This window comes from Alligator mississippiensis, chromosome 1 (assembly GCF_030867095.1).
Source record: "Alligator mississippiensis isolate rAllMis1 chromosome 1, rAllMis1, whole genome shotgun sequence".
Classification (NCBI taxonomy): domain Eukaryota; kingdom Metazoa; phylum Chordata; order Crocodylia; family Alligatoridae; genus Alligator; species Alligator mississippiensis.
In genome coordinates, this window is record NC_081824.1 from 190,820,224 (window position 1) to 190,845,860 (window position 25,637).

The 25,637-nt window shown below is 45.8% G+C and overlaps 1 protein-coding gene across 1 annotated transcript in view; it reads left to right on the top strand.

Annotated features, from left to right (window-relative positions):
* Positions 1–4,505: 4,505 nt before the first annotated feature.
* KCNH1 (potassium voltage-gated channel subfamily H member 1) overlaps positions 4,506–25,637 on the top strand; it is a 46,548-nt gene continuing 25,416 nt past the window's right edge. The window contains exon 1 of the mRNA XM_059724255.1: positions 4,506–4,560. Coding sequence (XP_059580238.1) covers positions 4,506–4,560 — 55 coding nt within the window. The remainder of the gene's footprint in view (positions 4,561–25,637) is intronic.

Below are 25,637 nucleotides of genomic sequence, written 5' to 3' on the forward strand. Positions count from 1 at the left end.
GACACAAAGGGCGCTTCCCAACAAGCATGCACATGCAGGGGCTCACGTTTCCTGCAGTACAAATGGTGGAACAAACATGTCCTTGGGCACAGATGTCACACTATTTGTCCCCAGGCATGCCCCTGCACGCGTGCTCTGGCACAAGGCAAAGTGACTCAGGTAGGGTAGGGGAGGCTAGGGCCAGTACCTGTGCTGGCCCTAGCAGCCTTATTTGGGGTCCTCGGGATCTCCCAGGGCAGCAGCAGTGCCAAGCCAGCTGCTCGGAGCCTGGCCAGCAGCTAGAGCATGGCTATGCCTGTCCAGGCTGCCTCTCTGGTGGTGCATGCTGCTGTCACATGCACCACACTGTTTTTTTAGCAGTGGGATCTCCCAGTGTCAAAAACCCCTCACTACACTGCAAATTAGCAGCATGGCAAATGGGTGCACATGCACCATGTACAATTTGTAGCATCTCAAACTGCTTTGAGGTGCCACAAACTGCACATGTGCAGTTGTGGGGATGTGCCCTAGGGCTCAGATTCACAAGGTATGTAAACACCTACATTTTATACATTTCAGTGTTGAATACTTTTTTGCTTTCCCCTTAGATGATTGCAGGATCAGTGAGGAAGGACTTTGGCACCTAATAATCTTGTGGATTTAGTCTAAGTGATTTGTGGTGGACTAGCTCTTTAGGCAGAACCCAGTGCTTGTACTTGCTTTTCTGGCTATCCTATCAGTGTTTGGCTTAGCCTGAGCTCTGTTACTATGAGTTTGGAGAAATGGAAAGGTGGAGTGGGAGGGTGTTTATGTAACTACACCTGTTTGCAGACAGACAAGTGCATTGCACTTTATTCAGGTATATAGTGCTTATCACTCATTTAAAATGCTCCCTTTAGTCTGTGCCCCTCCCACCTGCCAAGTGTTCTCTGCTTTTCAAACCCTACCTAATTATTGGGGCACAAATCCCCTTCCTTTGTGATCGTGCTCCTCTCCAAAAATACCAGGGACAATGCTGTGTTTTGTCAGTCATGGGCACCGTGGCTTTAGCTCTGCAGGTTTGGTGATATGCGAGTAATTGGTGATGTCTGTGCTTCAGTTAACCTCATTATTCATAGATTCATAGATGCTAGGGTCGGAAGGGACCTCAACAGATCATCGAGTCTGACCCCCTGCCTAGGCAGTAAAGGGCGCTGGGGTCAGATGACCCCAGCCAGATGCCTATCTAACCTCCTTTTGAAGACCCCCAGGGTAGGGGAGAGCACCACCTCCCTTGGGAGCCCATTCCAGACCTTGGCTACTCTAACTGTGAAGTTCTTCCTAATGTCCAATCTAAATCTGCTCTCTGCTAGCTTATGGCTATTATTTTTTGTAACTCCCAAGGGCACCTTGGTGAGTAGAGCCTCACCAATTCCCTTCTGCACCCCCATGATGAATTTATAGACAGCCACAAGGTTGCCTCTGAACCTTCTCTTGCGGATGCTGAAGTGGTCCAGGTCCCTCAGTCTCTCCTCAGAGGGCTTCTCCTGTAAGTCCCTAACCATATGGGTGGCCCACCTCTGGACCCACTCAAGTCTATCAACATCCTTCTTGAAGTGTGGTGCCCAAAACAGGATGCAGTGCTCCAACTGCAGTCTGACCAATGCCTCATGGAGGGAAATTATGTTCTTTGTCACTGTGAGATTTTAGCCTTTGGTAGCACCTCTGTCTCTTCTGAAGTGACATACAACAGTTTAGTCTCCCAAGGGCTGAAATGGATTAGTTCAATCCAAATTTTTGGACTTAAATGATGGGTGAAACTACATGGCCTATGATATACAGAGGAGCAGGTTGTTTAAGTCAACGCTCTCTTCTGGCCTTAAGTTCTGTGGGAAATGTGGACCAGTCTACAACTGACTGGGAATATGAAGCAACCAACATGCATCTTCCCTTCTGAGGCTATTGTCAGAGCTGATTTGAGTTAGTGCCTCGGCACAGTGGAACTTTCTAGCACAAGGCACGGTAAGGCAGGGGAAGTCTCGGCATTGTGAAGAGTTCTGGCGTGGATAGAGTTCCCGCCGATAAAATGCAGATTTGCATAATGTGATTGGCTGATGCTAAATTATTCCCATGTGGCGGCTGGCAATTGGCTCGGTAGCTGTATAAAAGGTTAGGGGCGTTTCCGCCCTAGTTGGAGAACTCCACGATTCCCCCTGGAGTGGAACTCCGGCAGCTTGATCACCTGCCAACGACTCCCTGTTGGCAAAGCCTTGCGACGTATCCTCCATGTTGCATGCCCGAGTTAGACCCAAGCTACCCGGTCTACAAGAGCTCCTCAATTACTGATTAGAAAATAGAATTGTTGCAACTATGATTGCCTGCGCTGTATACGACTCTACAGTGTAAGTAAAACTACCTCTGTTTTCCAATTGATACGTGTCTCGTTTGTGCCTAATTCCGCTCTGGTGATAGAGAGTGCCCATCTTCCCGTCACGGGATCGCAGCCACAACCCCAGCTAGCATTCCCAAGGACTCCTGGTCCTCGATTCCCCCTCGGCCCCCACATGGCGTCACGAACAGGATCAGCGGGATCGGGATTAGGATTGACAGGATCGGAGTCAGGATTTGGGGAAGATCTAATGGAGCAGGAGCTAGTGAGAAGTTGCCCCTGGCGTAGCGGGAGACGCCACATGGCCAGCTCCGAGGAACTAGGTGCCCACATCACGTATCACCAGGTGGGTGGAGTGGGTGAAAGGTTTATCGATGGCTACCTTTCACTGAAGTTAAAAGGAGAAGAGGTATCGGAAGTATGGGAGGCACATCTGCACCCCGAGGCGTTCGGGTATGTGATGGGCAGTGAGAGAGTGCAGTTCAGGCCCCGGGAGAGAGGGAACACCGTGCCCCTCGCCAGATGGGAATTGGGCGATGTGAACCCGGCTCTCAGCCAGGAGTTCGCTCGCTGCGTGCAGCTCGCACGGGAGGGTGAGGAGCCAATGACGGCTGATCGGTTTAATCCCCCGCTGGCGCTTGGGTTGAGAGGCCATACGAGTGTAGCCCCGAGGGATAAGAGGGAGAGAGTATTGGATGTGTTGCTTCGCGCTGTGACAACTTTGCTGCGGAGGAATGCAGACCTGGAAGCCCGACTGCTTGCAGCCGTTCCAGTGGCACGAGAAGCAGCAGAGGAGAGAAGCCCCGAGTTGACGCCACTCAAAGATGGCGTCGAGGAAGGAGCGAGCTGCCTGGAACCGGAAGAGAAGGGAGGAGCTTTGGGGGAATCGGCGGGAACCCGTCCGGCGACCCCGCCCACCTACGCAACGTCGCTTCCGGCAGTCCCGCCTCCTTTCCACGGGGAGGGGGCAGTGAGCGGAGAACATCCGCCCCTCTCCACAGATGCAGTGGCAGCTTCGACAGCAGCTACGTGTTCTGCTGCAGCAAGTAGCCGAGTGTGGGAGACAATCCACACCACCCATCACACTAGGACCTGGACTGAGCTATAGGAACTGTGTAAAGAGTCGAAGATTAAGCCCGATGAGACCTTGGCTGTATGGTTAGGACGTCTGGTCATGGAGTTTGGATTCAACCTGCTTGATCTAGAAGAGGTTAGTTTCTTCACTCAACAAGCCTCGTGGAGTGGAGGACATGCCACCAATATAGAGTGGCTAACGTATAACACTCACTGGCCTGTTCCGCTCCCAGCACTTGTCGTGGGTCAAGTGGATCACAAGCCCCACGTCTGGCACGAGGGTTGTCCGGTGAGGATCAGTGCAGAGCAGATCCTACTGGCAGTGATAGGAAGCTCGTACAGTTCCTGGAGCCCCAGGGAGCACGCGCTGGGACTGACACCGACCCAGCAGTGGAGACTGTGGCCGCATCGCCACCTGCGAAACCCTGGAACTGTTCCAGTAACTTTTGACAGCATAGAGGCTTGTGCTGAGGTGTATGGAGGGAGGAACGATGTGTGTTGGTCCACCGTCCTTCGAGCCCTCCTCAACCCGTTAGCCGGCCAACTGGCCTGCAGCCTTTTGCGACAGCTTCCGCGAGTCCAAGCGCTCATGAAGTCAGACACAGGGACTTTGAATGACCCAGAGCAAGTGTGGCAACCGCCGCAGAGGACGAAAGAGGAGAGGATTATGTTTGGTTTCCTATTGCACCACTTCAGACTCACGAAGCAACAGCTGCGGATCCTGGGAGATGAGGGTCAATGGCAGTTGGCCCTTGAGTTGGGTTTCCAGTATCCGAAGGATCTAGACGGTGACTCCAGAGCGTCCTCATTGTGTTAGGCGTCATTCGTGACGGTGCACTTGGGGGCGTGCAAGAGCCATCCGGAGCTGAGTCAAGTTCAAGCACCTGTGTCACGTGCTTGAAGGAGAGTGGGGAACCAAAAAAGAGATTTGATTACCTCTCCATATGCATAGTGTTATATAAGTTGATTAACAGTGTCTAAGAATTCCTTTTTCTACAGTTGTTACCCGAGGTTCGAGATACATGTCAGAAGCGGATCCAGAGAGAGAAAGAGACGCAGAGGTTGTCTGATGTGTGATTCCGCCATGACACCTATTGAACTCCTCGTCATTGAACTCTTTGTAACCATTATATTGATGTGTATGTGTGTGTATGTGTGTTGGTTATTATTTGGTTCAGTCCGTAGAGAACGAACTACTGTCATTGTATACTTTTTAAAAAGGAGCGATAACTTGGATGGTGTGCACGTGCTTCAAGTCCCAACTGTGTCTTCGGCAAGGGGGCATGTCAGAGCTGATTTGAGTTAGTGCCTTGACACAGTGGAACTTTCTAGCACAAGGTGGCATGGTAAGGCAGGGGAAGTCTCGGCATGGTGAAGAGTTCCGGTGTGGATAGAGTTCCCGCCGATAAAATGCAGATTTGCATAATGTGATTGGCTGATGCTAAATTATTCCCACGTGGCGGCTGGCAATTGGCTCGCTAGCCGTATAAAAGGTAAGGGGCGTTTCCACCCTAGTTGGAGAACTCTGCAATTCCCCCTGGAGTGGAACTCCAGCAGTTTGATCACCTGCCAACGACTCCCCGTCGGCGAAGCCTTGCGACGTATCCTCCGTGTTGCATGCCCGAGTTAGACCCAAGCTACCCGGTCTACAAGACCTCCTCGATTACTGATTAGAAAATAGAATTGTTGCAACTACGATTGCCTGCGCTGTATACGACTCTACAGTGTAAGTAAAGCTACCTCTGTTTTCCAATTGATATGTGTCTCGTTTGTGCCTAATTCCGCTCTGGTGATAGAGAGTACCCACCTTCCCGTCACGGGATCGCAGCCGCAACCCCAGCTAGCGTTCCCGAGGCCTCCTGATCCTCGATTCCCCCTCAGCCCCAACAGCTATGATGCCACACCAAAATCAAATATATGCAGCAGAAATAATTTAGTTTTCTGGCATAGCTTCTGTAACAGGAGGGACGTCAGGGTCGCCGTGCTCTCCCCTGTCGCCTCCTTTACCATGCCAAGCTGTCGTCTTGCACCCTCTGATTCTTGCCCACCACGTCTTTGATTTTATTTATTTTTATAGGGAGGCTGCCTTCCTTTTTCTTGGTCATGGTTCTCTTGTCCCAGGTGTTCCGTACGCCCCCAGGCCTATGGGCTATCCGTGGCTCCTACCACCCCAATACCACGCCCCAAGCCTCGCAGATGGAAAAGATGATGTTCTGTCTGGGTCTACACCCCCTCTGGCACTCGGGCCCTTCGTGGCCCTGTCTCTCTCTGGGGCCTTCTCGGCCATGCGGCCCTCTCTCCGGGCTCATCGTACCACTACCCCCTCTTTTGGGGTTTCTCAGCTGCCCCTCTCTGGAGCTGGGGTCTGTACACCACAAACACTGTGTCCTCACTGGGGCTGGGGTCCTCACACTACCGTGAGTCCCTCTATGAGGCCTCCTCCATCCCCTTATAGCCTCACCCAAACCACCGGTGTAATCAATAACAAACATACACAGTAACATAAACACCAGCCTCTTGGCAACAATTTAAAAATAAGCCACTAGCTATAACTATGCTCAGGCCTACCAGGTTTTCTATCCTACCGCGGTGACCAACACTGCTCTGGCATTCAGGCTTCTCTCTTTTCTGGCAGGGAACTCCTTCATCCTTAGCTGCTGATAGGACACTGCCTCTGGCCTCCTGGCTATGCTTTATATAGGAGCCAGGCCCTGCCCCTTCTCATCAGCTGGCTCGGCAGGTGTGGGTCATTATTCCCCACTAGTTGCCTCAGCAACTGGCACCTGAGGGATTATCCTGGCTCTCTCAGTAGCAGGCACCTTAGTGCCCTGCTACAGCTTCATTAAAAACAGAATGTTCTGTGTAACATAGACACTAGCTGGGCACGTCCATACATGCAAACGTATGTGCTGGGACATGCAATTTGTTGTGGAGCGAATTGTGCTGCTAGGGGCAAAATAACTCTGCCTGGCTCCTCCCTGATCTGTAGCCAGGGGGAGCTAGAGCCCAGGGCCAGCACCTGTGCTGGCCCCAGCAGTATAAAAACCTGCCCTGGCCAGCAGCTCAGGGCTACTTGCCCTCAGGATCATCAGAGGCCTGGCCACTTGGTATCTGGGGACACTAGCCCTTTGTGTCAGCTAAACTGATGGTGGATGGGTCGGTATCGACCTGGAAGGGCGTGGGCAGTGGGGTCCCGCAGGGCTCGGTCCTTGGACCGATACTCTTCAATGTCTTCATCAGTGACTTGGATGAGGGAGTGAAGTGTACTCTGTCCAAGTTTGCGGATGATACAAAACTGTGGGGAGAAATGGACACACCAGAGGTCAGGAAACATCTACAAGCAGACCTGGACAGGTTGGACATATGGGCAGAAAACAATAGAATGCGATTTTACAAGGAGAAATGCAAAGTGCTGCACCTAGGGAGGAAAAATATCTAAACACCTACTGCCTAGGAAATGACCTGCTTGGCAGCACGGAAGTGAAAAGGGATCTCGGAGTCCTAGTGGACTCCAAGATGAACATGAGTTGTCAGTGTGACAAAGTCACCAGCAAAGCTAACTGCAGTTTATTCTGCATCAGCAAATGCATGACAAACAGAACCAGGGAGGTAATACTTTCCCTCTATCGGACACTGGTCAGACCGCAGTTGGAATACTGTGCGCAGTTTTGGGTGCCGCACTTCAAGAGGGGTGTGGATAACCTGGAGAGGGTCCAGAGAAGGGCCACTTGTATGGTTAAGGGCTTGCAGGCCAAGCCCTACGAGGAGAGACTAGGGCACCTGGACCTTTTCAGCCTCCGCAAGAGAAGGTTGAGAGGCGACCTTGTGGCTGCCTATAAATTCATCATGGGAGCGCAGAAGGGAATTGGTGAGGCTCTACTCACCAAGGCGCCCCTGGGGGTCACAAGAAATAATGGCCATAAACTAGCAGAGAGCAGATTTAGACTGGACATTAGGAAGAACTTCTTCACAGTTAGAGTGGCCAAAATCTGGAATGGGCTCCCAAGGGAGGTGGTGCTCTCCCCTACCCTGGGGGTCTTCAAGAGGAGGTTAGATAGGAATCTGGCTGGGGTCATCTGAACTCAGCACACTTTCCTTCCTAGGCAGGGGGTCGGACTCGATGATCTATTGGGGTCCCTTCTAACTCTAACATCTATGAATCTATGAAACTGCTGAAGCAGCACCTCAAATTCACTTTTTAAAATACCCCCAAATCCACATTTTCCTACAATTAGAATGAAAGAGAGAGAAAGAGAAGGATTGATCAAATGGACAATGTTTTATTGCTATATTTACAATCTTAAAGAAATTATGGTTTTGATTACAATAATTAAACTCTTGTCCAGGAAAGCAGCTGTTTAATCATTTGCCTTCAGGCCCCTCAGTGGGGGTCATTCCCAAACCTGCTTTATTGGTTTGAGAGAAAGGGTGGTAAATTTGTGATAGTCACCAAAAAGACTTTTGCCTTCATTTTAAACTTTCTTTAAAATTAAGTTGTAAAGAGAGAGAGAGAACCCCTCCCCCAATCTACTGTAGAGTTCTAAATACTATTGATCAGTCTGTGATGTTGCTATTGTTAGAAGCTGCTGAAGGTGTAAATCTCCAGGGTTGGCAGGGAAGGATAATCAATTTTTCTTTTCATTGCAGACATACAAGCTACATTAGGGGTAATGGGTGGTATGGAAGATGTGCATGCTTTCTGAAAAGAAAACAAACTTCTTGGCACTTCTTCCTTGTAAATGCATAAGTTATTCTGGGAAGAACTTGACTCCCCCCCCTCTTCCCCCTCACCCCCCTTTCCATGAGTGCATGGCTTTCACCAAAGTTAGGAACACATGTCTGTGGACAAATATACCATTTAAACTGCTTTAAAGGGAGGGAGAGCTGCCCCTTGACATTGTGCATCACCTTTTACAATGTAATTGTTATATCTACAAGCCCCTGTTGCTGTACAGGTTAGCTAAACCACTCTACCTTTGACCCTCAATGAATCAGGGTTAGAATTGCAATGGTTTTGCTATACTAGTGTCACTGTAGGAGGTTGCAGATGTAACCTTACAACATAAGAGCTTTATATCAGTATAATTTGACATTGATACATTTATCAATCTGTTTAAATCCAAAAGGGAAAACAACATTTGGAAAGCCTGCACAGAGGGTCAGTGCTCTTTATGAACTACATATTCCAACTCTGAGTAACTTGTACACTAACAGGACACAAGATGGAGACAGGGTTAGGCCAGTGAAAGCACCACTGTGTGGCTCTATTGGGTATTCCCTGCCACTCTCATGAAGAGGAGTGTGGGTATGATGCTGATAGATGTAACGTTTGTATCTACATAAAATTATACCAGTATAAGGTGTTACCCTGTAAGTGTTAGGTCTGCAACCTCCTGTAATGATTAAAGTGTAGCAAAACCATTGCAGCTTGGACCCCATTTCATCCAGGGTTAAAGTTACAGTGATTTAGCTCGTGTCAGTATAAGAGCATGCTGATGGAATAGCTGATGCATGCTTTTGAGTGGCGGCTTTCCTCCCTTTTTAAAGTGGCTGAAAGTTACATTTTTCTATAGCCAGAAGCTAGTCAAATCTGCTGTACCATACAGAGGGGCTCTGCTGCTTCTCGTAATAGTGAGGGGAAATATTCCTTCCCTCCAACCTGAAGTAAAGCAGGTTAGATAAAGCACTGGAACAGGTTACCCAGAGAAGCTATGGAATCTCCATCCTTGGAGCTTATTAAGACCTAGCTAGACAAAACCTTGGCTGGGATGATATAGTTTGGGATGGTCCTGCTTTGAGCAGGGGGTTGGACTAAATTACCTCTCGAGGTCTCTTCCAACCCTAATTTTCTGTGATTCTACAGTTCTAAGTACATCTCCAACACCCAGCTGTGCACTAGTAAGAACATTTGGGGCAGTTGGAGTACAGAGACATTTTAAGCCTGCTCTATATAGCTCATTAGAGATACAGCATATCTTGCAGTAGGAGACCTTTCTGTTGTGCAGTGTTTTCCTGAAGCAACAATAGAAAGAACCCAAAGTTACAGTACAATATGATTTTACTTGTTACACACCTATGTTATTCTAAACAAATAGGCTTCTGTTTTTCTTTTTGTTGGGTGCTTAAGACAAGTTTTGCTCTACAGCAAATGCATTTGAAAAGGAGCTTTTTATTGGTCAGGTTCAGAGTTCAGCTCTTCCTCAAGCAGAAACCAGCCCCTGATGCCCAAAGCAAAAGACAATGGAGCACTACTTTCTTCCCTTGCAAGCAGAGAGTTTTGATGCAGTCAGCTGCAGTAGATTATAGGATTGTGAGCTCTGTCCCAGTCTGATAAGAGTATAAAAGAATAAATAAATTCACATATTTTATTTCATAAGACCTCAGACCACTGATTCTGCATTTGAGCACCTTGGTATATGACATTTATAAATCTTTTATAGGTAACGTTCTGTATATATAAAGGGCTTCATCTATCTGTCTGTGTGCCTGTCTATCCACAGTGCTTTTGGCCAACTGCTATTTTATTGCCAAGAGGGCAGGCAGCAATTGGCTGCGCAGGCCAAAGTTTGAACCACTGCTGGGGAAGTTTGTGGTGGTGGTAAACATGCCCCGACCTCCTGAGCAGTGGGGCTTCCCCATGCCTCCCTGCCTGAGGGCAAAGGGGGAGGCGGTCATGATGGCTGTGCCACATTGCCGCCTGTCCCCAATATCTCCCAGAACAGCTGGCAGGGAGGGAGAGGAGCAGGGTAGGAGGAGGCAAAGTGGGGGGGGTCATGATGGTGGCTGTTGTCAGGGCTGGGCAGCAAGAAGGGAGGGAGGGAAGGGGAGGTGGTGGGGAGGGAGGAGGCTTTGTGGGCCCAGGTGGGTGTGGGGTGGGGGGAGGTGAAGGCAGGGGTCATGGTGGCAGCTGTTGTAAGGGCTGTTGTCACGGTGGTGCCCCCCCCAGCCCTGACAACAGCTGGCAGGAAGGGGGAGGCAGGAGGGAAGGAGGGGAGTGGGGGGGGAGGGGAAGTCCTGGTGCGAAGTAGAAGCAGGTGTGGGGAAGGAGCCCCTGCACTGGAGGCTGGAGAAGGAGGAGGCGGTGGAGGGAGTCTTTACATGGCTGGCCCTGAAGGGTGAGCAGAGGGCAAAGGGGGGGGGGGGCTATGTAAACACTCCCTCAAATCTGTCATTCTTCACGGGCAATTAGCTAGTTATTACATATATGTTTTGCAACAGATTTCTCAATGCTTGAAGCATCAAAGCTTGATCTTAATGTTTGCAATAAGTCAATAATGTCAAGTGGTGGAAAGATTGGTGTTGGGGTGAGCTTGAGGAAGTTACATGGAGACTAGACCTACTCTGATGCATTGTGCAAAGAGTAGCACAGAAACTCTACCTAGAGGTCAAGATGAGTAGAAGGCCAAGAGAGGCCAAGTGAGTTGCCTGCCCATACACTATGCCTCCAGTGGGAAGTAGATTTTTGGGTTGGAGGGGCTATCAAGCTCCCTTAAATATTAGTAGCACATACTAGAACGTAGATAATGAGGACTTATTATGTGACAGTGGTAAGGATAGGGTCTGAGGTTGGTTTGACTTTTAAATTGCCAATTTGAGTTATGATTTAAATCTGCAAGATTTAACTAGTCAATTTTAACCTTGTCTCATCCTTGTATTATTCTGTAATTTTCATAATGCAATGTTGATTCTCATTGACTAGTGTCCAAACAAGTTGATCTACACATGAAATAATCTTTGGGTCTTGTTACACAGTAATTTTAGGCAGCCCCTGGAGTTCTTAACCTCTGTATTGTGTGCACATTAATACCTAAAACTAGTAGTAAGCACTCATTTGGTGGCTTAAAATGATGCCACTCCAGGGTAGGATTATCTCTGATCCATGTTACCCAATTCCTAATACACTAAAGTGTAGCCACTCTAGAATACACTTTACTGTAAACACCCTGCCTGCCACACCTTCTCTGCTGGCCTGGATTGGGCTCACTGCCCTCCCGCACACTTCCCACCACCCCAGATCCCCATTCACAGCCCCCCACACCAGGAACGATGCGTGCCTTCTGAGGCTGGGGGGCATGGCAACCACCCGCAGGCAGCAGCGGTGGTGTTGGAGGTGGGAGCATGGTGGTGGGTAGCGGGGACTGCCCACAGGCGGCTGTGGTGACATCAGTGGCAAGGGTGGGCCAAGTGGGTACTGCCCGCAGGTGGCCATGGCAGTGTTGGTGAGGTGGGGGGGTGGCAAGTGATGGGCAGAGAGTGAGGACTGCTTGCAGCCACCGTCCATACTGTCGGTGGCAGCGAACGGGAACTGCCCACAGCCACCGGTGGCCACGTCGGCAGCGGGGACAGTGACCGCCCGCAGAAGCCAGTGGCGGCTTTAGTAGCGGCCAATCTCAGGTGGGGCACGTGCCCCCCTGTGCCCCCCCATGTGTCGCCTATGCTCCCTACCTCTCTCTCCACTTACTTGTGGCTGCCCACACTGTCTGTCCTGGGGGAGCTGGCAAATAAGTGTCAACCTGCCTGCTTGGCTGTGGCCACTAGCCACAGTTGCTGCTGTCTGGGTGGGCTCAGCCCAGAGAGGCGCAGCAGCCCAGCAGTGGTGGTGGGGGCCAGGCACACAAGTTAACCCTTCTGTGCCTGCCCCCTTGAGACAGACAGCCACAAGTAAGTGCAAGAGCTCAGGGGTTGGCTGGGGGGTGGGGGAAGCCCTGGGCATGGGGAGGAACTAGGGAAGTCTCAGGGGGTGGGGGAAACCCAAAATGGTGGTAGGGAGGAGGATTCTGACCTCTCAGTCCTCCAGGCCCCCCCCCCCCCCCCCCCGGCTGGCCTGAACATCTGACTGTTCCAGACTGGAGCTAGCACTAACACTGATCAATGTTTGTGTGGCTCACTGTATAAGGTGAAATAAGGCCCTCCTTTGCTTACAGTTTGGCAAGACCAGGAAGGTGCACTACATCTGTACACATTTATTTAATCAGTTATCTAGCTTAACATACTTTTGAGAATCTTAATTTTCATATTTTGATAGGAAAAGAAATGCATGTCACCATTTTTAAATATTAAACTTTCAATCATGATTTGTGTCAAATGTCATTGGGATAAAGTGAGAAGTAAATAAAAATTCATACAAAAAGCATTTGAAATTTGTTTTTAATTAAATGCAAGCATTTGAAGTATGTGACAAAAACTTTTTTTTCTCATCAAAAGGTGTTTTGAATTAACGTAACCAAAGCTTTATTTTTTTGTTTGTGAACTGCTGGGTTCTTTTGTTTTCTGACTTTAGAACAAATAGATCTCCTTTCACATACCTCTCTCTTCCATTGATTGGGGGAAAAAACACACTCTTCTGCTTTTTCAGTCTATTTTCCAAGTTTGAATGAATAAGGTTGTGATCCATCTGATGAAGTGTGCAAGCTGCATATTCTGAGAGAATTCAATGTGCAGAAGTCAGCTTTTGAAATATGATTATTTATTTTTCTATTAATATTTTTATGTATGTATATTTTTCCCTCAGGAAAAATGTTATGCGCTTGATGTGTTTATAAATTAGTAGAAACAAATGCAGTGGTTTTTAATAGGAACGCTTTTAAAAACAATTCTCTTAGCTATGACGAGTGTAATTTTGCAATTAGTTTAGGGTCAAGCAAAGTGGCATTTTATTATGCAAGTACTTGAAATGCATATAGTCATAATGAAAGCTCTATAATAAAATCCTGATTTTGATATTAAAAAAAACAACTTAGGATAAAAATCTGGAAAGTTTAGTAAATCCTGAATGAATAGTGAGCTGAAATTCTTACCTGCCCTCTGTCTGGCTTTGTATGGCAGCATGGATAGTTCTTTTTTAGTGTTTGATCCAAGGCTCAGTGAAGTTAATGGGATTCTTCTGTTGATCATGTCTTCAAAGAGTGCAGAAGACAAGGTAATGCAAAGTTGCAGAACATTTGGGATATCTGTGGGCAGTTCCATAGCTGGTATAAACTGGGTTAGATGCACTGATCTCATTGGATCCAAGTTGTTTTACACTAGTGAAGGAGCTGGCCCTTTGTTTGCACTGAAATGAGTTAGTTGTGGGTTCTGTCAGATGGCAGTGCACAGTTTGGCGTGTTACCTGGGAGGGATGTGTGCTACTGAGTTCAGATTGGTGAAGTTATATGTGTGCAATAAGTTGTGACTCTGTCCACTAGAGTCTTTAGAACCAGATGTTCAGAGGTGGCATTTATTAGCCTGGAGCCCAGTGCTCAGAACTTCTAAGGAATCAAGCTCCAAGTGCATGGATTTCCCAGGGACCTCTGTGAGTGGTATGGTCACAAATTGACAACAGACAATAATGTACAGAAAGCTTTCTTTTTTTGAAGGTAGTTGTTGAAATTGCCCTAGAGCTTCAGAAAGAGCCAGAATTCTGGTGTTCTGACCTAAGTTTTAAAATCAAATCCACTCAGCATTTTATCGCTCTTTTGTTACTTTTGTGGCAAGCTTTGATCCAGTGCCATACTCTAAAGGTAGGGTTTGAGAGCAGAGAAAATACTTTTCTGCTAACTGTAGACTGGTGAAAGAAAGAAAAAGAAATTAGACAGGGTTCATGTTTCAAGAAAAGAGGGTTCTGCAGTAAATCTGCTAAAAATGAGAAGTAAGGTGAATTATTCCTTATTGCTGTGATTGTAGGTATGAGTCTAAGTACAAGTTACAAATTCCAGGGGGTGGTTTTTGTTTTAATGAAATACATTAGAAAATACAGCTATGTAGCATCCATTACTTTCTGACAAAGCTCCCAGCACATAACCACCATACGAGGGACAGTGGACTCTAGCTAACCTCATGCAACATTTTCTAATTATTGAATGATGGATATGCTTGAGTTGGAAAGAAAAATATGACCTGATTTGTCTGAAGTGAGCTGTGGGGGGAGTGGGAGCTGGAGTAGTGGAAAATGACCAGAAATGGATCCAAAAACATTGATGTATACATAAGTAACATACACAGAGTCACAGAGGCACACAAGAAGCTTGGGGCAGAAGAGCAGAAATTCTGTAGCAGGTGGGATTCAATTTAATTGCAGAGCCAGCTAAGGTCAAAGCAAACAGATCTGGAGCAAAGGGAGACAGAATCCTGGGCAGATGGAGAATCCTGACCTCAACTCGGAGAATGAAACAGAAGAAGGGCTTACTATTTTGGTCTGAATCTGTTCTCCTGTGTTTGATTGATTTATTTTAATTCAAGAGTAGTTGTATTTGGAAACCCCGTACAAAACCTATTTGTGTGTGTCGTATGCATGTTATATCATCATATACTTAAAGACAAAATTAAACCAGAAAGGTTACATCTTTGAGTTTGTGAGGACCTTTCAAGAGTTACCGAGGAGACTTGGGGAAGTGGCACGAGTTTCAAGGACCTCTTTAAGTCCACTGCCAGCAGAGGTGGCAGGTATTGGGTGCACAACTGAAGTGTGCATTTAGAGAGTTTGTCAAGCACCAGCAAGTGAAGACTCTGTGGGATTCAGCATTTGGATTCTGACATGCAGTGCTGTAATTAGGGTAGGGCAACTGAGACACTGACTCTGGGGGAAACAACATGGGGGTGGGGAGAGGGGAGTAGAAAGAAACCACTGCCACATGATTGTGCTAGCAACACAGTAGTAGTTGGAAGTTGCCACTGCTCCCAAGTGTCACAGCTGTCCCAGGTGCCTAGCTGCATTCTTACACCTCTGCCTGCATGGTAGGCTTTGTGTCTAGTAGAAAGAATGCAACTAGATCTGGAACTGTGTTGTGGACAAAGAGATTAAAGTGGGGGGGAGGGGGAAGATACCAAAGAAAAAGCAATAAAAGAAAGGTTACCCTACCAAGAAGGGTCCATGTCCTTCAGAATGAATGAGCATGGAGTTTTTTTATAGCTATGACTTATGAAATTTCTTTTTGAAAAGATGTTCAGATCCAGTATTGGGATCTACTCTCCTAGGGCCAGCTTCTCCACTGTCTTGTGTAATAATTTACACCAGTGTATAACATCACTGTGCCATCCTTTGTAGCATTTTGCATTCAGTCTTTGTAGGCATAATCAGGTGGAGTGTAAGCACTTCAGTTGAAATGTAACTGTCATTAATATAGGCTTCATTGGAGCTGCATTGGGGTGAATCTCATCTTCAGTGATTGGTGATGGACAGAAAGGGTTAATAATAAAAGAAGAAAACCCCTTTCAATTGTCTGGATTCTACCGTATTTCAGCCAATGGCAACATTTCTGTTGATGTCTGTGAAAAGAAGGTTGGGTTTTATAAAACACTGAATATTACTGGCTACAAAGAAGGCAAGATAAATTTGCACCTCATAGACTAAGTAAATTAGAGCTATATATAGCATAAGCTTTTATGAGCTGGAACTTACTTCAGATACAAAAGGCAGGAAGGGAAAGGGAGAAGGGGCAGTGCTGGGAGAGGCAAACAAACAACCGGTAAGAACAAAGGAGTCACACAAGGTAATCCAGGTAATGGGATAAGAATCCTTAGTCCCTGTTTAAAGCACACAATATAATTCAGTCTGTGGATGATTTCTTGTTCTGCAGTATCCCATTCAAGTTTTAAAGGCTTTAAATGTTTTCTATCTGAGAATAGCTACCCTGAGGCCAGCAATGGAAGGTTAAAGTGTTCTTCCACTGCTTGTGTGTCTTTCTCGAGCTGATGCCAGATTTGTGTTTGTTCATTCTTACAGGTAGGGAAAGCCTTCACTGTCCAACATAGATAGCAGAGGGGCAGTATGAGATGGTGTTGGTATATGTGATATTGGCACAGTTGCAGATGAAGGGAACCTTGGATGTTAAAATCCGTGTTATTCAATCCAGTGATGTTGCAGTCTATATTTGTGTGGGGTCACAGCAGGCTTCTGGGTTCATTGCACAGTCTGGTATGTCCATGAGAATGGAATTTAAGTGGCCTGTTGCTTGAGAGAAGTTCTCTCCCCCTTCCTTCCTGCCCCTTGTATTGAAATCATTCTCTCCATTCTATATATTGCTCTGTGTATGTCCTTTCATAGCATCTGATGAAAGGAACTCCAGGTCAAAAAAGCTTTATTCCCTCTCTCTCTCTCTCTCTCTCCATCTCTCCATCTACATGTGCAAATGCTGCTGGCTGGGATTATTCTAGAGTATACCCACCCTAGGCAGGCGTCTACACTTGCAGGGATTGGGGAGAAGATTTGCTGCTCCTGGCAGCAGTCTGCTCCCATCCCCTCCTCCTCTGCACCAGCCTCCTGCAGCAGCCAGGTGAAGCTCTAGCACCAGTGGGGCAGCTGGCAGTGAGCCCCTGGTTGAGCAGGGATTTCTCTGTCCAGATACTGCAAGCTCCATGGGGGGGATTGGGGCAGGGGGCTGGGACCTGCCCCTCCCCTACAGCTCTTTCCAAACACCTCAATTGCCCAATCAGGGCACAGTGCTGGATCTGTCCCTGACTGGGAGAGTTCCTGGCCAGCCCTGGGTTGTGTGCATAAGTCTGCATGTGCAGCCCAGAGCTGGCTGGGGACTGCCCAAAACAGGACAGAGCTTGTTCCCAGTCACCCCTCTGCTATTGCGGAGCAGGAGCTGGGAGCTCCCTGCTACTGGAGCAAAGGGACATTGTCCCTGCCTGGGCTCCAGTGGTGGAGCTTCCCCCTGCAGCAGGCAGCTCCTGGGGGCAGGGAGCAATCTTCTGCCCCTGGCTGACTGGGAGCAAATTTGCTCCCAGCTGGCCATCCGCACATGGTGTACTGCACAATACTTGCTCAGTAGTTAATTTGCTACTTGATTTTTCAGGTAGCAGGTTAACTGCTAAGTAGAAGAAATTACTGTGCAGTAAGGGTCATCACATGTAGATGGTGAGGTTTACTGTGCAATAATTAGGTTTAGTGCACAGTAAAGCATCTTGTATAGATGCACCCTATTAGGTGCAAACCTACCCTGCCTTCTGCTTGCCTTCAGACCAACATGGCTACCTATGTCTCATTGACTACAAAGCCTTGGATTATTTTATAGTTGGCTTGCTTCATGTCTAGATGGTCTGGCCTTTTTAGGTGGTCAGGGACCCCAGCTCTCCTGGTTTTAGTGGCACTGGAAGGTGTTTGACAGCTAGCAGTATCAAGCCCTAGCTTTATAAGAAATGTTTTTCAGAACTAAGAAGCTTCTTTAAACTCATGGAGCCTATGTGGTGAATAACTTTCTAGAAGGCTGAACAGCAGTGAGCTTAAGAATCAGAAACTGATTCCTTCCTATATGGAGAGCCTGTTCCCTTATGACTGGCTGTGACGATTACATAACTTCAGAGTAGAACAAAGTTGAATGGCATTTGCCTCAAGCATTCTTCTGCAGTGCTTTTTTAATGAGCTCCCACACTTCCAACACACAGCTTATTCAAAGCTTCTCTTAGTTCTTTGACTTTTAACATGTGTTGTGATTCTCTGGCATTGTGTGTGTCTGTCTGTGTGTGTACTAAACATTGGAATGAGGTTGGCAAATGTTTTACATTAATTATAGGGTAATTCTATTCTTATATTAGTCCAGTTAAAGCTGTGGATATCACTTTAAAAGGATAATGCAATATAGAATAAAACACCTGATGAGAACGCTAACTAAGTCAATGCATTCATGTGAAAGTGCATTCTCAACATAGCCCTTTATGGTTTGATCTGGTATTCCAGTTTTAAGGATGAGGAAACTAAGGCAGAGACTAGGCAAGTGAGTCTGTATCAGAGGTAGGTTTGTGTTTCATTTATGTGCTCAGATCCATTGTTGTGCTTTTCTTTGTCAGGATTTAGAAAGGGAATTAGGTGATTGAAATACAGTAGCAAATGGGAAAGAGCTGCTTATCTTAAGCCCATCAGGTATGCCCCATGCAGTAGAGAGATCCATGTGGTTGATCCACATTCATGAGTCTGCTTTATTTCTTTCACCTTCTCTATACTTGGTAACCTCTCTTTGCTTCAAATTCTAACTTTCCAAACCTGATTAACTTCAAACAACTAAGGGGTGAATTTTGTTTTTTCAGGTTCTCTCTCCCCTACAGCTTCCTTTTACCAGAGACATAGGAAGCGATAGTCCCAATATAGGAAGCAGATTTAAGGTCTTGTACCTTGCCATCCATCAAGGCTAAAAAATGAGTTAGAATAGGAACAGTCCCAAATGCAGTAGGACTAGGGCCAGGACACAGACAATATGCACAGAAAAGCCAATCTCAGTAGCAGAGCCTTGGAGGGGTGCTGTCCATGGTACCAAAAGGAATGGGTAGGCAGCATTGGTCTGGGCAGACTGGGAAAGGTATGAAGATGTTGCCAAGAGCTCTCTGACTGCTGGATCTATTACCCTGGAGTATTCCGCCATTCTGTAGCCTAACAGAAGTATTCTACCCCTCCTCATTGTCCCCTCCCCAACTGCTTATTTGAAAACCTATTTGCTTCAACTCTGCATGAGTGAAATGATTTAGATCTTAGTATTTCTGATGCATATCATTCTTCCTCTGTCATGATCTCAATTTATTTGGTGTTCAGGACCCTTGCCTTGATCTGGAACATTTGTTCATTTAATATTTATAGCTCATTCCTAAAACTTTTTCCCTTTGTAGCAGCTGAAAAACAGCTTTTCAGAAACTTTTGGCTTTTTAATAATAATAAAAAAACCAAAAACATTATGTGTTAGCCTTCTATGGAGGCAATATGTTGTTTGTACTATCATTACTTCAGCCAGTGAGTTTCTGTGCTTTGACCCACATAGTCTAAAGTGTCTATCATTGCTATCATAATGCTGGCATGCGTCTCAAGTAAAGCTTTTAAGGATGCTCATTAGTCACTGCACAGCCTAACCCTTCTATCTTATTGATTGATCTTAGTGAATGTGTTTCTTGCTCAAAAAGTTCCTTCATTAAGGAAGCTTCCAGTAAGATCCATTTGTCCTGAGGAAAAAGAGATTCATCCAGGGCCCATGCTATTTTGGTTTCCTTCTGAGAGATGCTTACCCAAATGCTTGAACAGAACAGGGGCTGGTTAGCTTCTAAACTCTCAGGAAATGATCCTGCATGGACAGCATGGAAGATCAGTCTGTTAAGACAGGCAAGGGAAACTTACTTTTGAGGCACTGGAAAAAGCAATAGAAGACCAATTGTTACCTCCCTAATACTGAAAATGCACTGGGTTCGGGGCCTGGAGGCATGGCTCAGACCCACTGTGTCACATCTCTTCCATTTGCTTTTGCTCCCCTCTTCCAGTCTCTGGCACAATACAAAACCTAGTGAAAGAATCTCTCCTTCAGAGAGATTACAGACACAATGGAACTTTGATGGTTGGCCCTTTTAGATATTAAAAATTTATTTAGGTAATACAGACTTATAAATAGGTTAGAAAATTTTCGTTATGCAACTTAACAGGCACACTTGTAGTAATACATGCAAGTTGGCTTATAGAACATAAGAGAATTAGGGGGTTTTGGAGGGTTATTTGACTTGAAGTTGAGCTTTATCTCTTCTCTTCTTTCTTCTTATCAGCAATGTAATTAGATACTGATTCTGTACAACTGATACATGACCCTACCTCTTCTTTAGCTCATTCCTTATACCCCTTTAGGTCCCATCTATTTGCCTGCATGAATTTTTGCTTTTCCTTGCTTCTGGTACATTGCCAGATACTGTTTTCCCCTATTAATCTTGTTGCTACCACGTGGTTTATTTTGATTCAGGTGATTTAGGCACCCACATGCCAACATGTGACATTGTATGTGTTAGCCATAGGTCCCATATGTTCCACATGATCCATATCTATTTTCTCTCCTTTTTTTACCCTTCTTCTGCCAGACTCTATGAACTGGCCTTACTTCCCCTTCTCACCTGCAGTCCCAGACCCCCTCTCATACTGTTTTCCAGCATTTTCTCCTACCTGTGTTTCTTGTCCTCCTACCATACAATTTAGCTTTGGCTGTCTTGTACCTGAGGCCAAGAAAGCCTGGCAGCCTCTTCAGAGTGACTGATTGAAATTTTGTAGGCTTTATGATGCAAAGAGACTTCTAAGTCCCTGAGTCCCCATAACATATCACTTAAAAGCAGGAGGCAGATGAATATTGAATAGAAAGGTTGAGGAGGTGGTGGCGGGAGACAGGTCTAAAAAGACGCCAAAGGAGGACTAGGAGAAGTATTAGAATAAAGGAACATATGATAGACTAGCTATAGAGAGTCAAAGAAATGGGAAGGTATATGGTGGGTAGAACCTCAGTAATAGGATCCAGAACCCCTAAATATCAGGGATCATATACAGCCTTGAAGGTATTTTTATTTAGGTGTAGGACATATACGCCCAAAAGATTTTGTTGCTTCGCACGTAGCATATTGATGTTGGAAGAAAAGGACATGCTTTGAATGAAAAAGAGCCTCAGGAATATCAAGTAATCTTGTGAGGAGATTCTTTTAATAATCCAGTGGCTACGTGTTGGTTGATTATAATGACAGATGAAAGCAAAGTATGCTGCCTAGAGTCATTAGTATTTGACAGCACATGTTAACTATTCAACAACAACTCAGTGTTGTTAGAAGGCATTGTATCCTTATTAGATGTGTTGCTAAAACTAGGACCTGAATATACAAGTTAGGAAGCACAATCTCTTAACAGCTCTTCAGTTTTATATATTCAGTCTTTAAAACACAAATGGGCAGATTTATTACCAAAAACTGTTAAGTACTACAGTGCATTTCTGCATTTTCATTGCTCTGTAATTTGAAAATTTCAGCCCTAGTCAATGACAGGAAATATATTTGCCAAAGACACTCGTTCATACATTTGTCAATTATTATAAAAAGAGTAATTTCTTGTCATGGCTTTTTTAATGGCTGTGAGAAACTTGGGATGATAGTATGGAATTCTGTTTATGGGATAATGTACATAGTGGAGAAATCCAGAGACAATACACAGCCTACATGGGTGATTAAATGCAGAAGCAAGGCAAGGACATTTGAAAACAGCAACATCTCCAATTGCCAGGTGTAGTCCATTGTCATGAATGTGGTTGCTGTTTTACTGAGAAAGAGATGTTTCCCCAATTACAGCCTAAAGTTTTCTTTAGCCATTGGGTTACAATTCAGTATTGCAGCAACAAACAGGTGGATTTGGATAGGCAGGCCTTGAAACTGTGAAATCTAGATTCCTTCTTTAAAAGCCAGGGAGGTCTGTTGTGCCCATCTAGCCTGACCTCCTCTATCACACAAGCCTTAATGTTTCATAAGGCAAATAAGTCTACTGATGGATCAAACTCTAAGCATCATATTTAGGGGCTACTGACATCTGTAGTATCCCTGCTCAGCTATTGCAAAACCCTGTAGGCACAGAAAATCCACCAAGGCCCAAATTCTATTTTTTGTATTAGGCATGTAAGTACACTTAGATGCTTATATGTCACCGTAATCCACCCTGCTTGATTTAAAAGGTAATAAATCTGCCCATTTGTGTTTTAAAGACTGAATATATGAAACTGAAGAGCTGTTAAGAGTGGGCCCTCCCGCTCCTTGCTGCTTCTTTGCGACTCAGTCTTAAGGGTAAAATGGCAGTGTGTTACAAAGGTAGTTTGGATTTTTCAGGAACGAATAGTGGAATACAATTGCACTTGGGTATCTAAGTCCACTTGGACACACAGGGCATGTCTACATGTGCATTTAAGTGCGCCTAAATTTAATGCTCATTAGCTTTAATGCAAATTAAGTGGTTTTAGGCAGGTGTCAACACGTGCAGGTGTTAAATTGCATTAACGCTGTGTGTGGACTTCAGGTATCAAATTTAGGTGCAAATAGTCTAAATTTGCCATTTTTAATAAGCATTAAGGGATTGCATGTATAGACGTGCGCCCTTAATACATATTACCTTTAAATGTGCATTAAGTGTCACATGTAGATACGTTCACAATGGAATAGGATCTTGGTCTAGGGCCCCCTCTACACATTACAGCTAATTGTGTAATTAACTGATCATTTATGCAATTACCTTGAGGTTAGCCACACATGTAAAGCAGCTATCATACAATAAAAAGCTCCAACCACCTATAAAATTAAACATTGAAAATGTGTATTGACTTTATAGCTGGCTGCTATCAAGTTTTAATTTGCTCATGTAGCAGGGTCTCCCCTGCAGCCACAGGCGACTGGCAGCGGGGCATGAGGAACATGTGCACCCCTGAGATTGGCCCCTGACTTGACGCCGCTCAGGATGGGGCAGATTTTTGTCGTGTGGGCTGGGGGTGTGTTGGGGGGGGGGGGGAGACACTAAGCTGTGGCAGAGAAGTATAGGAGTGGATATGGGGCTTTTGGCCTACCCCCGGGCCCGCCCACAAATTGTGTCCCCCCACACTTGGGAGGCACCAGTCACCCCTGGCTGCAGCTTGGAGCCCCATCAGCTGATGGAGCTCCCAGCTTCATGGATGCACTGTGGCCAGCATAAAACCTCTGGGCCTTGGGAATTACAGCTGCCACAATCCCTATGGCTCAGGGGTGTGTGGAACCCCAGGACCATGGGTATTGCAGCTGATGCGATCCCTAGGGCTTGGGGTGCATGAAACCTCCAGACCCTACGGTTGAGGGTATGTGAAACCCATGGACCTTGGGGATTGCAGCTGTTGCAATCCCTTGGGCTCAGGGGTATGTGAAACTCCCAGGGCCTGTGGATAACCACACGGTGATGACCCCTGCCTTGTGGGTGTGGGGAAACCCCTGGAGCTGGAGGACCGCACTACTGGGGGTGGGGGGAATTGCCCTGCAATGATCTTCTATCCCCAGGGGTTTCTTGTACCACCAGGGTGGAGATCTCTGCAATGGCATCCTCCCATCCTGGGGGTTTCACGTGGGGCACCCCTGCAGCTAGTAGCCCCTCGAATTGGGATGTGTGGGTCTCCCAGACATGGGAACTTGCTTCTTGCCAATGCAGGGAGAGCCCAGGATGAGGCTCCCCCTGCACTGGCAATAAGGTGCAATGGGATCTAAGGCGCAATCCTACACTTGTGCCTCCTGCCATGTGGCATGGCAGGAAATGCGGTTTAGATCCCATTGCACCTTTATCTGCACATACAAAGGGAGCCTACAGGCATCTTTACATGTGTTCCAGGGTGGGCGGGTGACACTTTAATTAAAGTGGTTCTCAGGAGCCGCTCTAATTAAAGCGCCCACAGTGTCTTGTGTATTCAGCATCCTGCACTTCAAAATGACAGCAGGGGTGCTTTAACTAAAGCTCATTTGACAAGCTTTAGTTAAAATGCTGCCACTGCCATTTTGAAGCATGGGAACACTGATTACACATGATGTGGAAGCTGCTGGAGCATGCTAATTAGATTAATTGATTCTGCTGTGATGCGTGCTAATTGGCATGCATTAACAGCCTCCCCCCCCCCCCAACTAACAGCTGTCCAGCACATTTATAGGTGGCCTAGGTGTCTACATTTTTTTTTCTGCCTACATCATAAAGCTGGAGCCCAAATCCATGCCTGAGGCCTGCTGGGATTTTCATTCTCCTTCTTGGGCTTCTTCTGTGGAGCTGCTGCGGTGAGTGATCTGAGAGCCTAATGGATGAGACTGTGCACAAAATATAGCTGCAGACAAGACTATTTGTTTGCCAATGTATATGCACATGTCCATTCTTCTTTACTTAGGAGTCCAGTGGTTAGGGCACTCACTTGGAGTTTTGGAGGAGTTGGATCCCTACCCCTTCTCCAAAGAGCATTTATTTATGTATTTATTCCTAATGGAACAGCTTCAACCCGAGGGAGTCCTGCCCCAATGGCCTGGTGATGAAGGAAACTCTCATGAGAGGTGGAAAATCTGGGTTCAGATCCCTGTTCCTTATCATGTAGAGTGGGGAAAAAGGGTCTTCTACATCCCTTCCCTGACTGACAGAACCTGTGCATGTTGGAAGTCCTCTTCTCTCGATATGACTACATCCAGATAAGGTGAAAGCATCGCATGCTATAACCAACAAAGCTTTGTCAGCACAACTTTGTAGTGCAGAGACCAAGACTAAGTCAGGGATGAAAGTTCTGTTTGGCAGCAGGATAGTGAAGAGTTTAAAAATTACAAATCAAAGTCTCTTTATGACTGTAACCCTTAGTGATTCCTTTATCAAGCTTCATGACTTCCAGTTGAACTAGAGCCTCTTATTTAGATCTACTCATTCCCTTTCTTGTATTAACTTCATTCCTATTTTCTCTTCCCAAATGGATAGTACAATTCTGGAAGTATGGTGAATACAAATTTCTTACATTATTACTTTGGCTATATGAATCTGCATGGTCATCCTTTTGTGACTTGCAATTGAAACAATTTTGTAACATACTAGGTTCACTTTTAATGACTTTGTGCATCATCCTAGGAATTAAGTTTCATCTTTACAGCATTTTAAAATAAGCCAGCCTCTCTCATATGGCATGTCTTTGTCTGTCTTTGTAATGATTTATTTTTAAGTTGGGCTCTGATCTTACAAACGCACATTCTTAACTTGTCTGCTGTAAGTTATTTCATGGACTTCGTGTTAAATAGTTAAGTCAACTCTAGGCTTAGACGATTGCGGGATTGGGGAGATGGGGGACAAAAATCTATTCATTACTTTCTAGGTGAGCAAACTATCCATCATCGCCACTGTTTTGTTTTTTTTATCTTTCAAAACCAAACCAGATTATTCCAATTGCTGGGTTTTTTTTCATATACCCCAAGACTCATTGCTAATTTGGCTTTCCCTCTTCAGTAGAACAAGCCACCAACCAACATGCCTGTCTGTCAATTCTTTCATCTCTTCCCATTTCACAATTCCTATACATAACATGCATCTATTGATTTTGTTTTGTAAGTACATCTCACAGTGATTTGTGTGGGAAGGTTGTGACTCAGACCCAAACATTCAAGTAACATTTATCCTTTTAATTACTATTGAGGAGCCTTAAAAATAGGAATATTTTTCTATTTCTATCAAGTTAATTGGCTTACCAGCTATATTAAAAATATTTCTTGATTGGGTGAAAAGTATTAAGTATTTTAACATTGATAATATGTTAAAATATTTAATACTTTTGGATTTCCATTTTGAATGTATTTATTGTGATTCTTCAGCCACTTAAACTCTTATTTCTACAGATATAGGCCTTGGTATCCTATAAGTATCTGGCAAAATAGAATTGTTTACCTTTTTCTTGTTTGCCACAGACTTAGAAAAAATGTGTACGTGCATGGCTAGATTTATAGGCATCTTGCAACC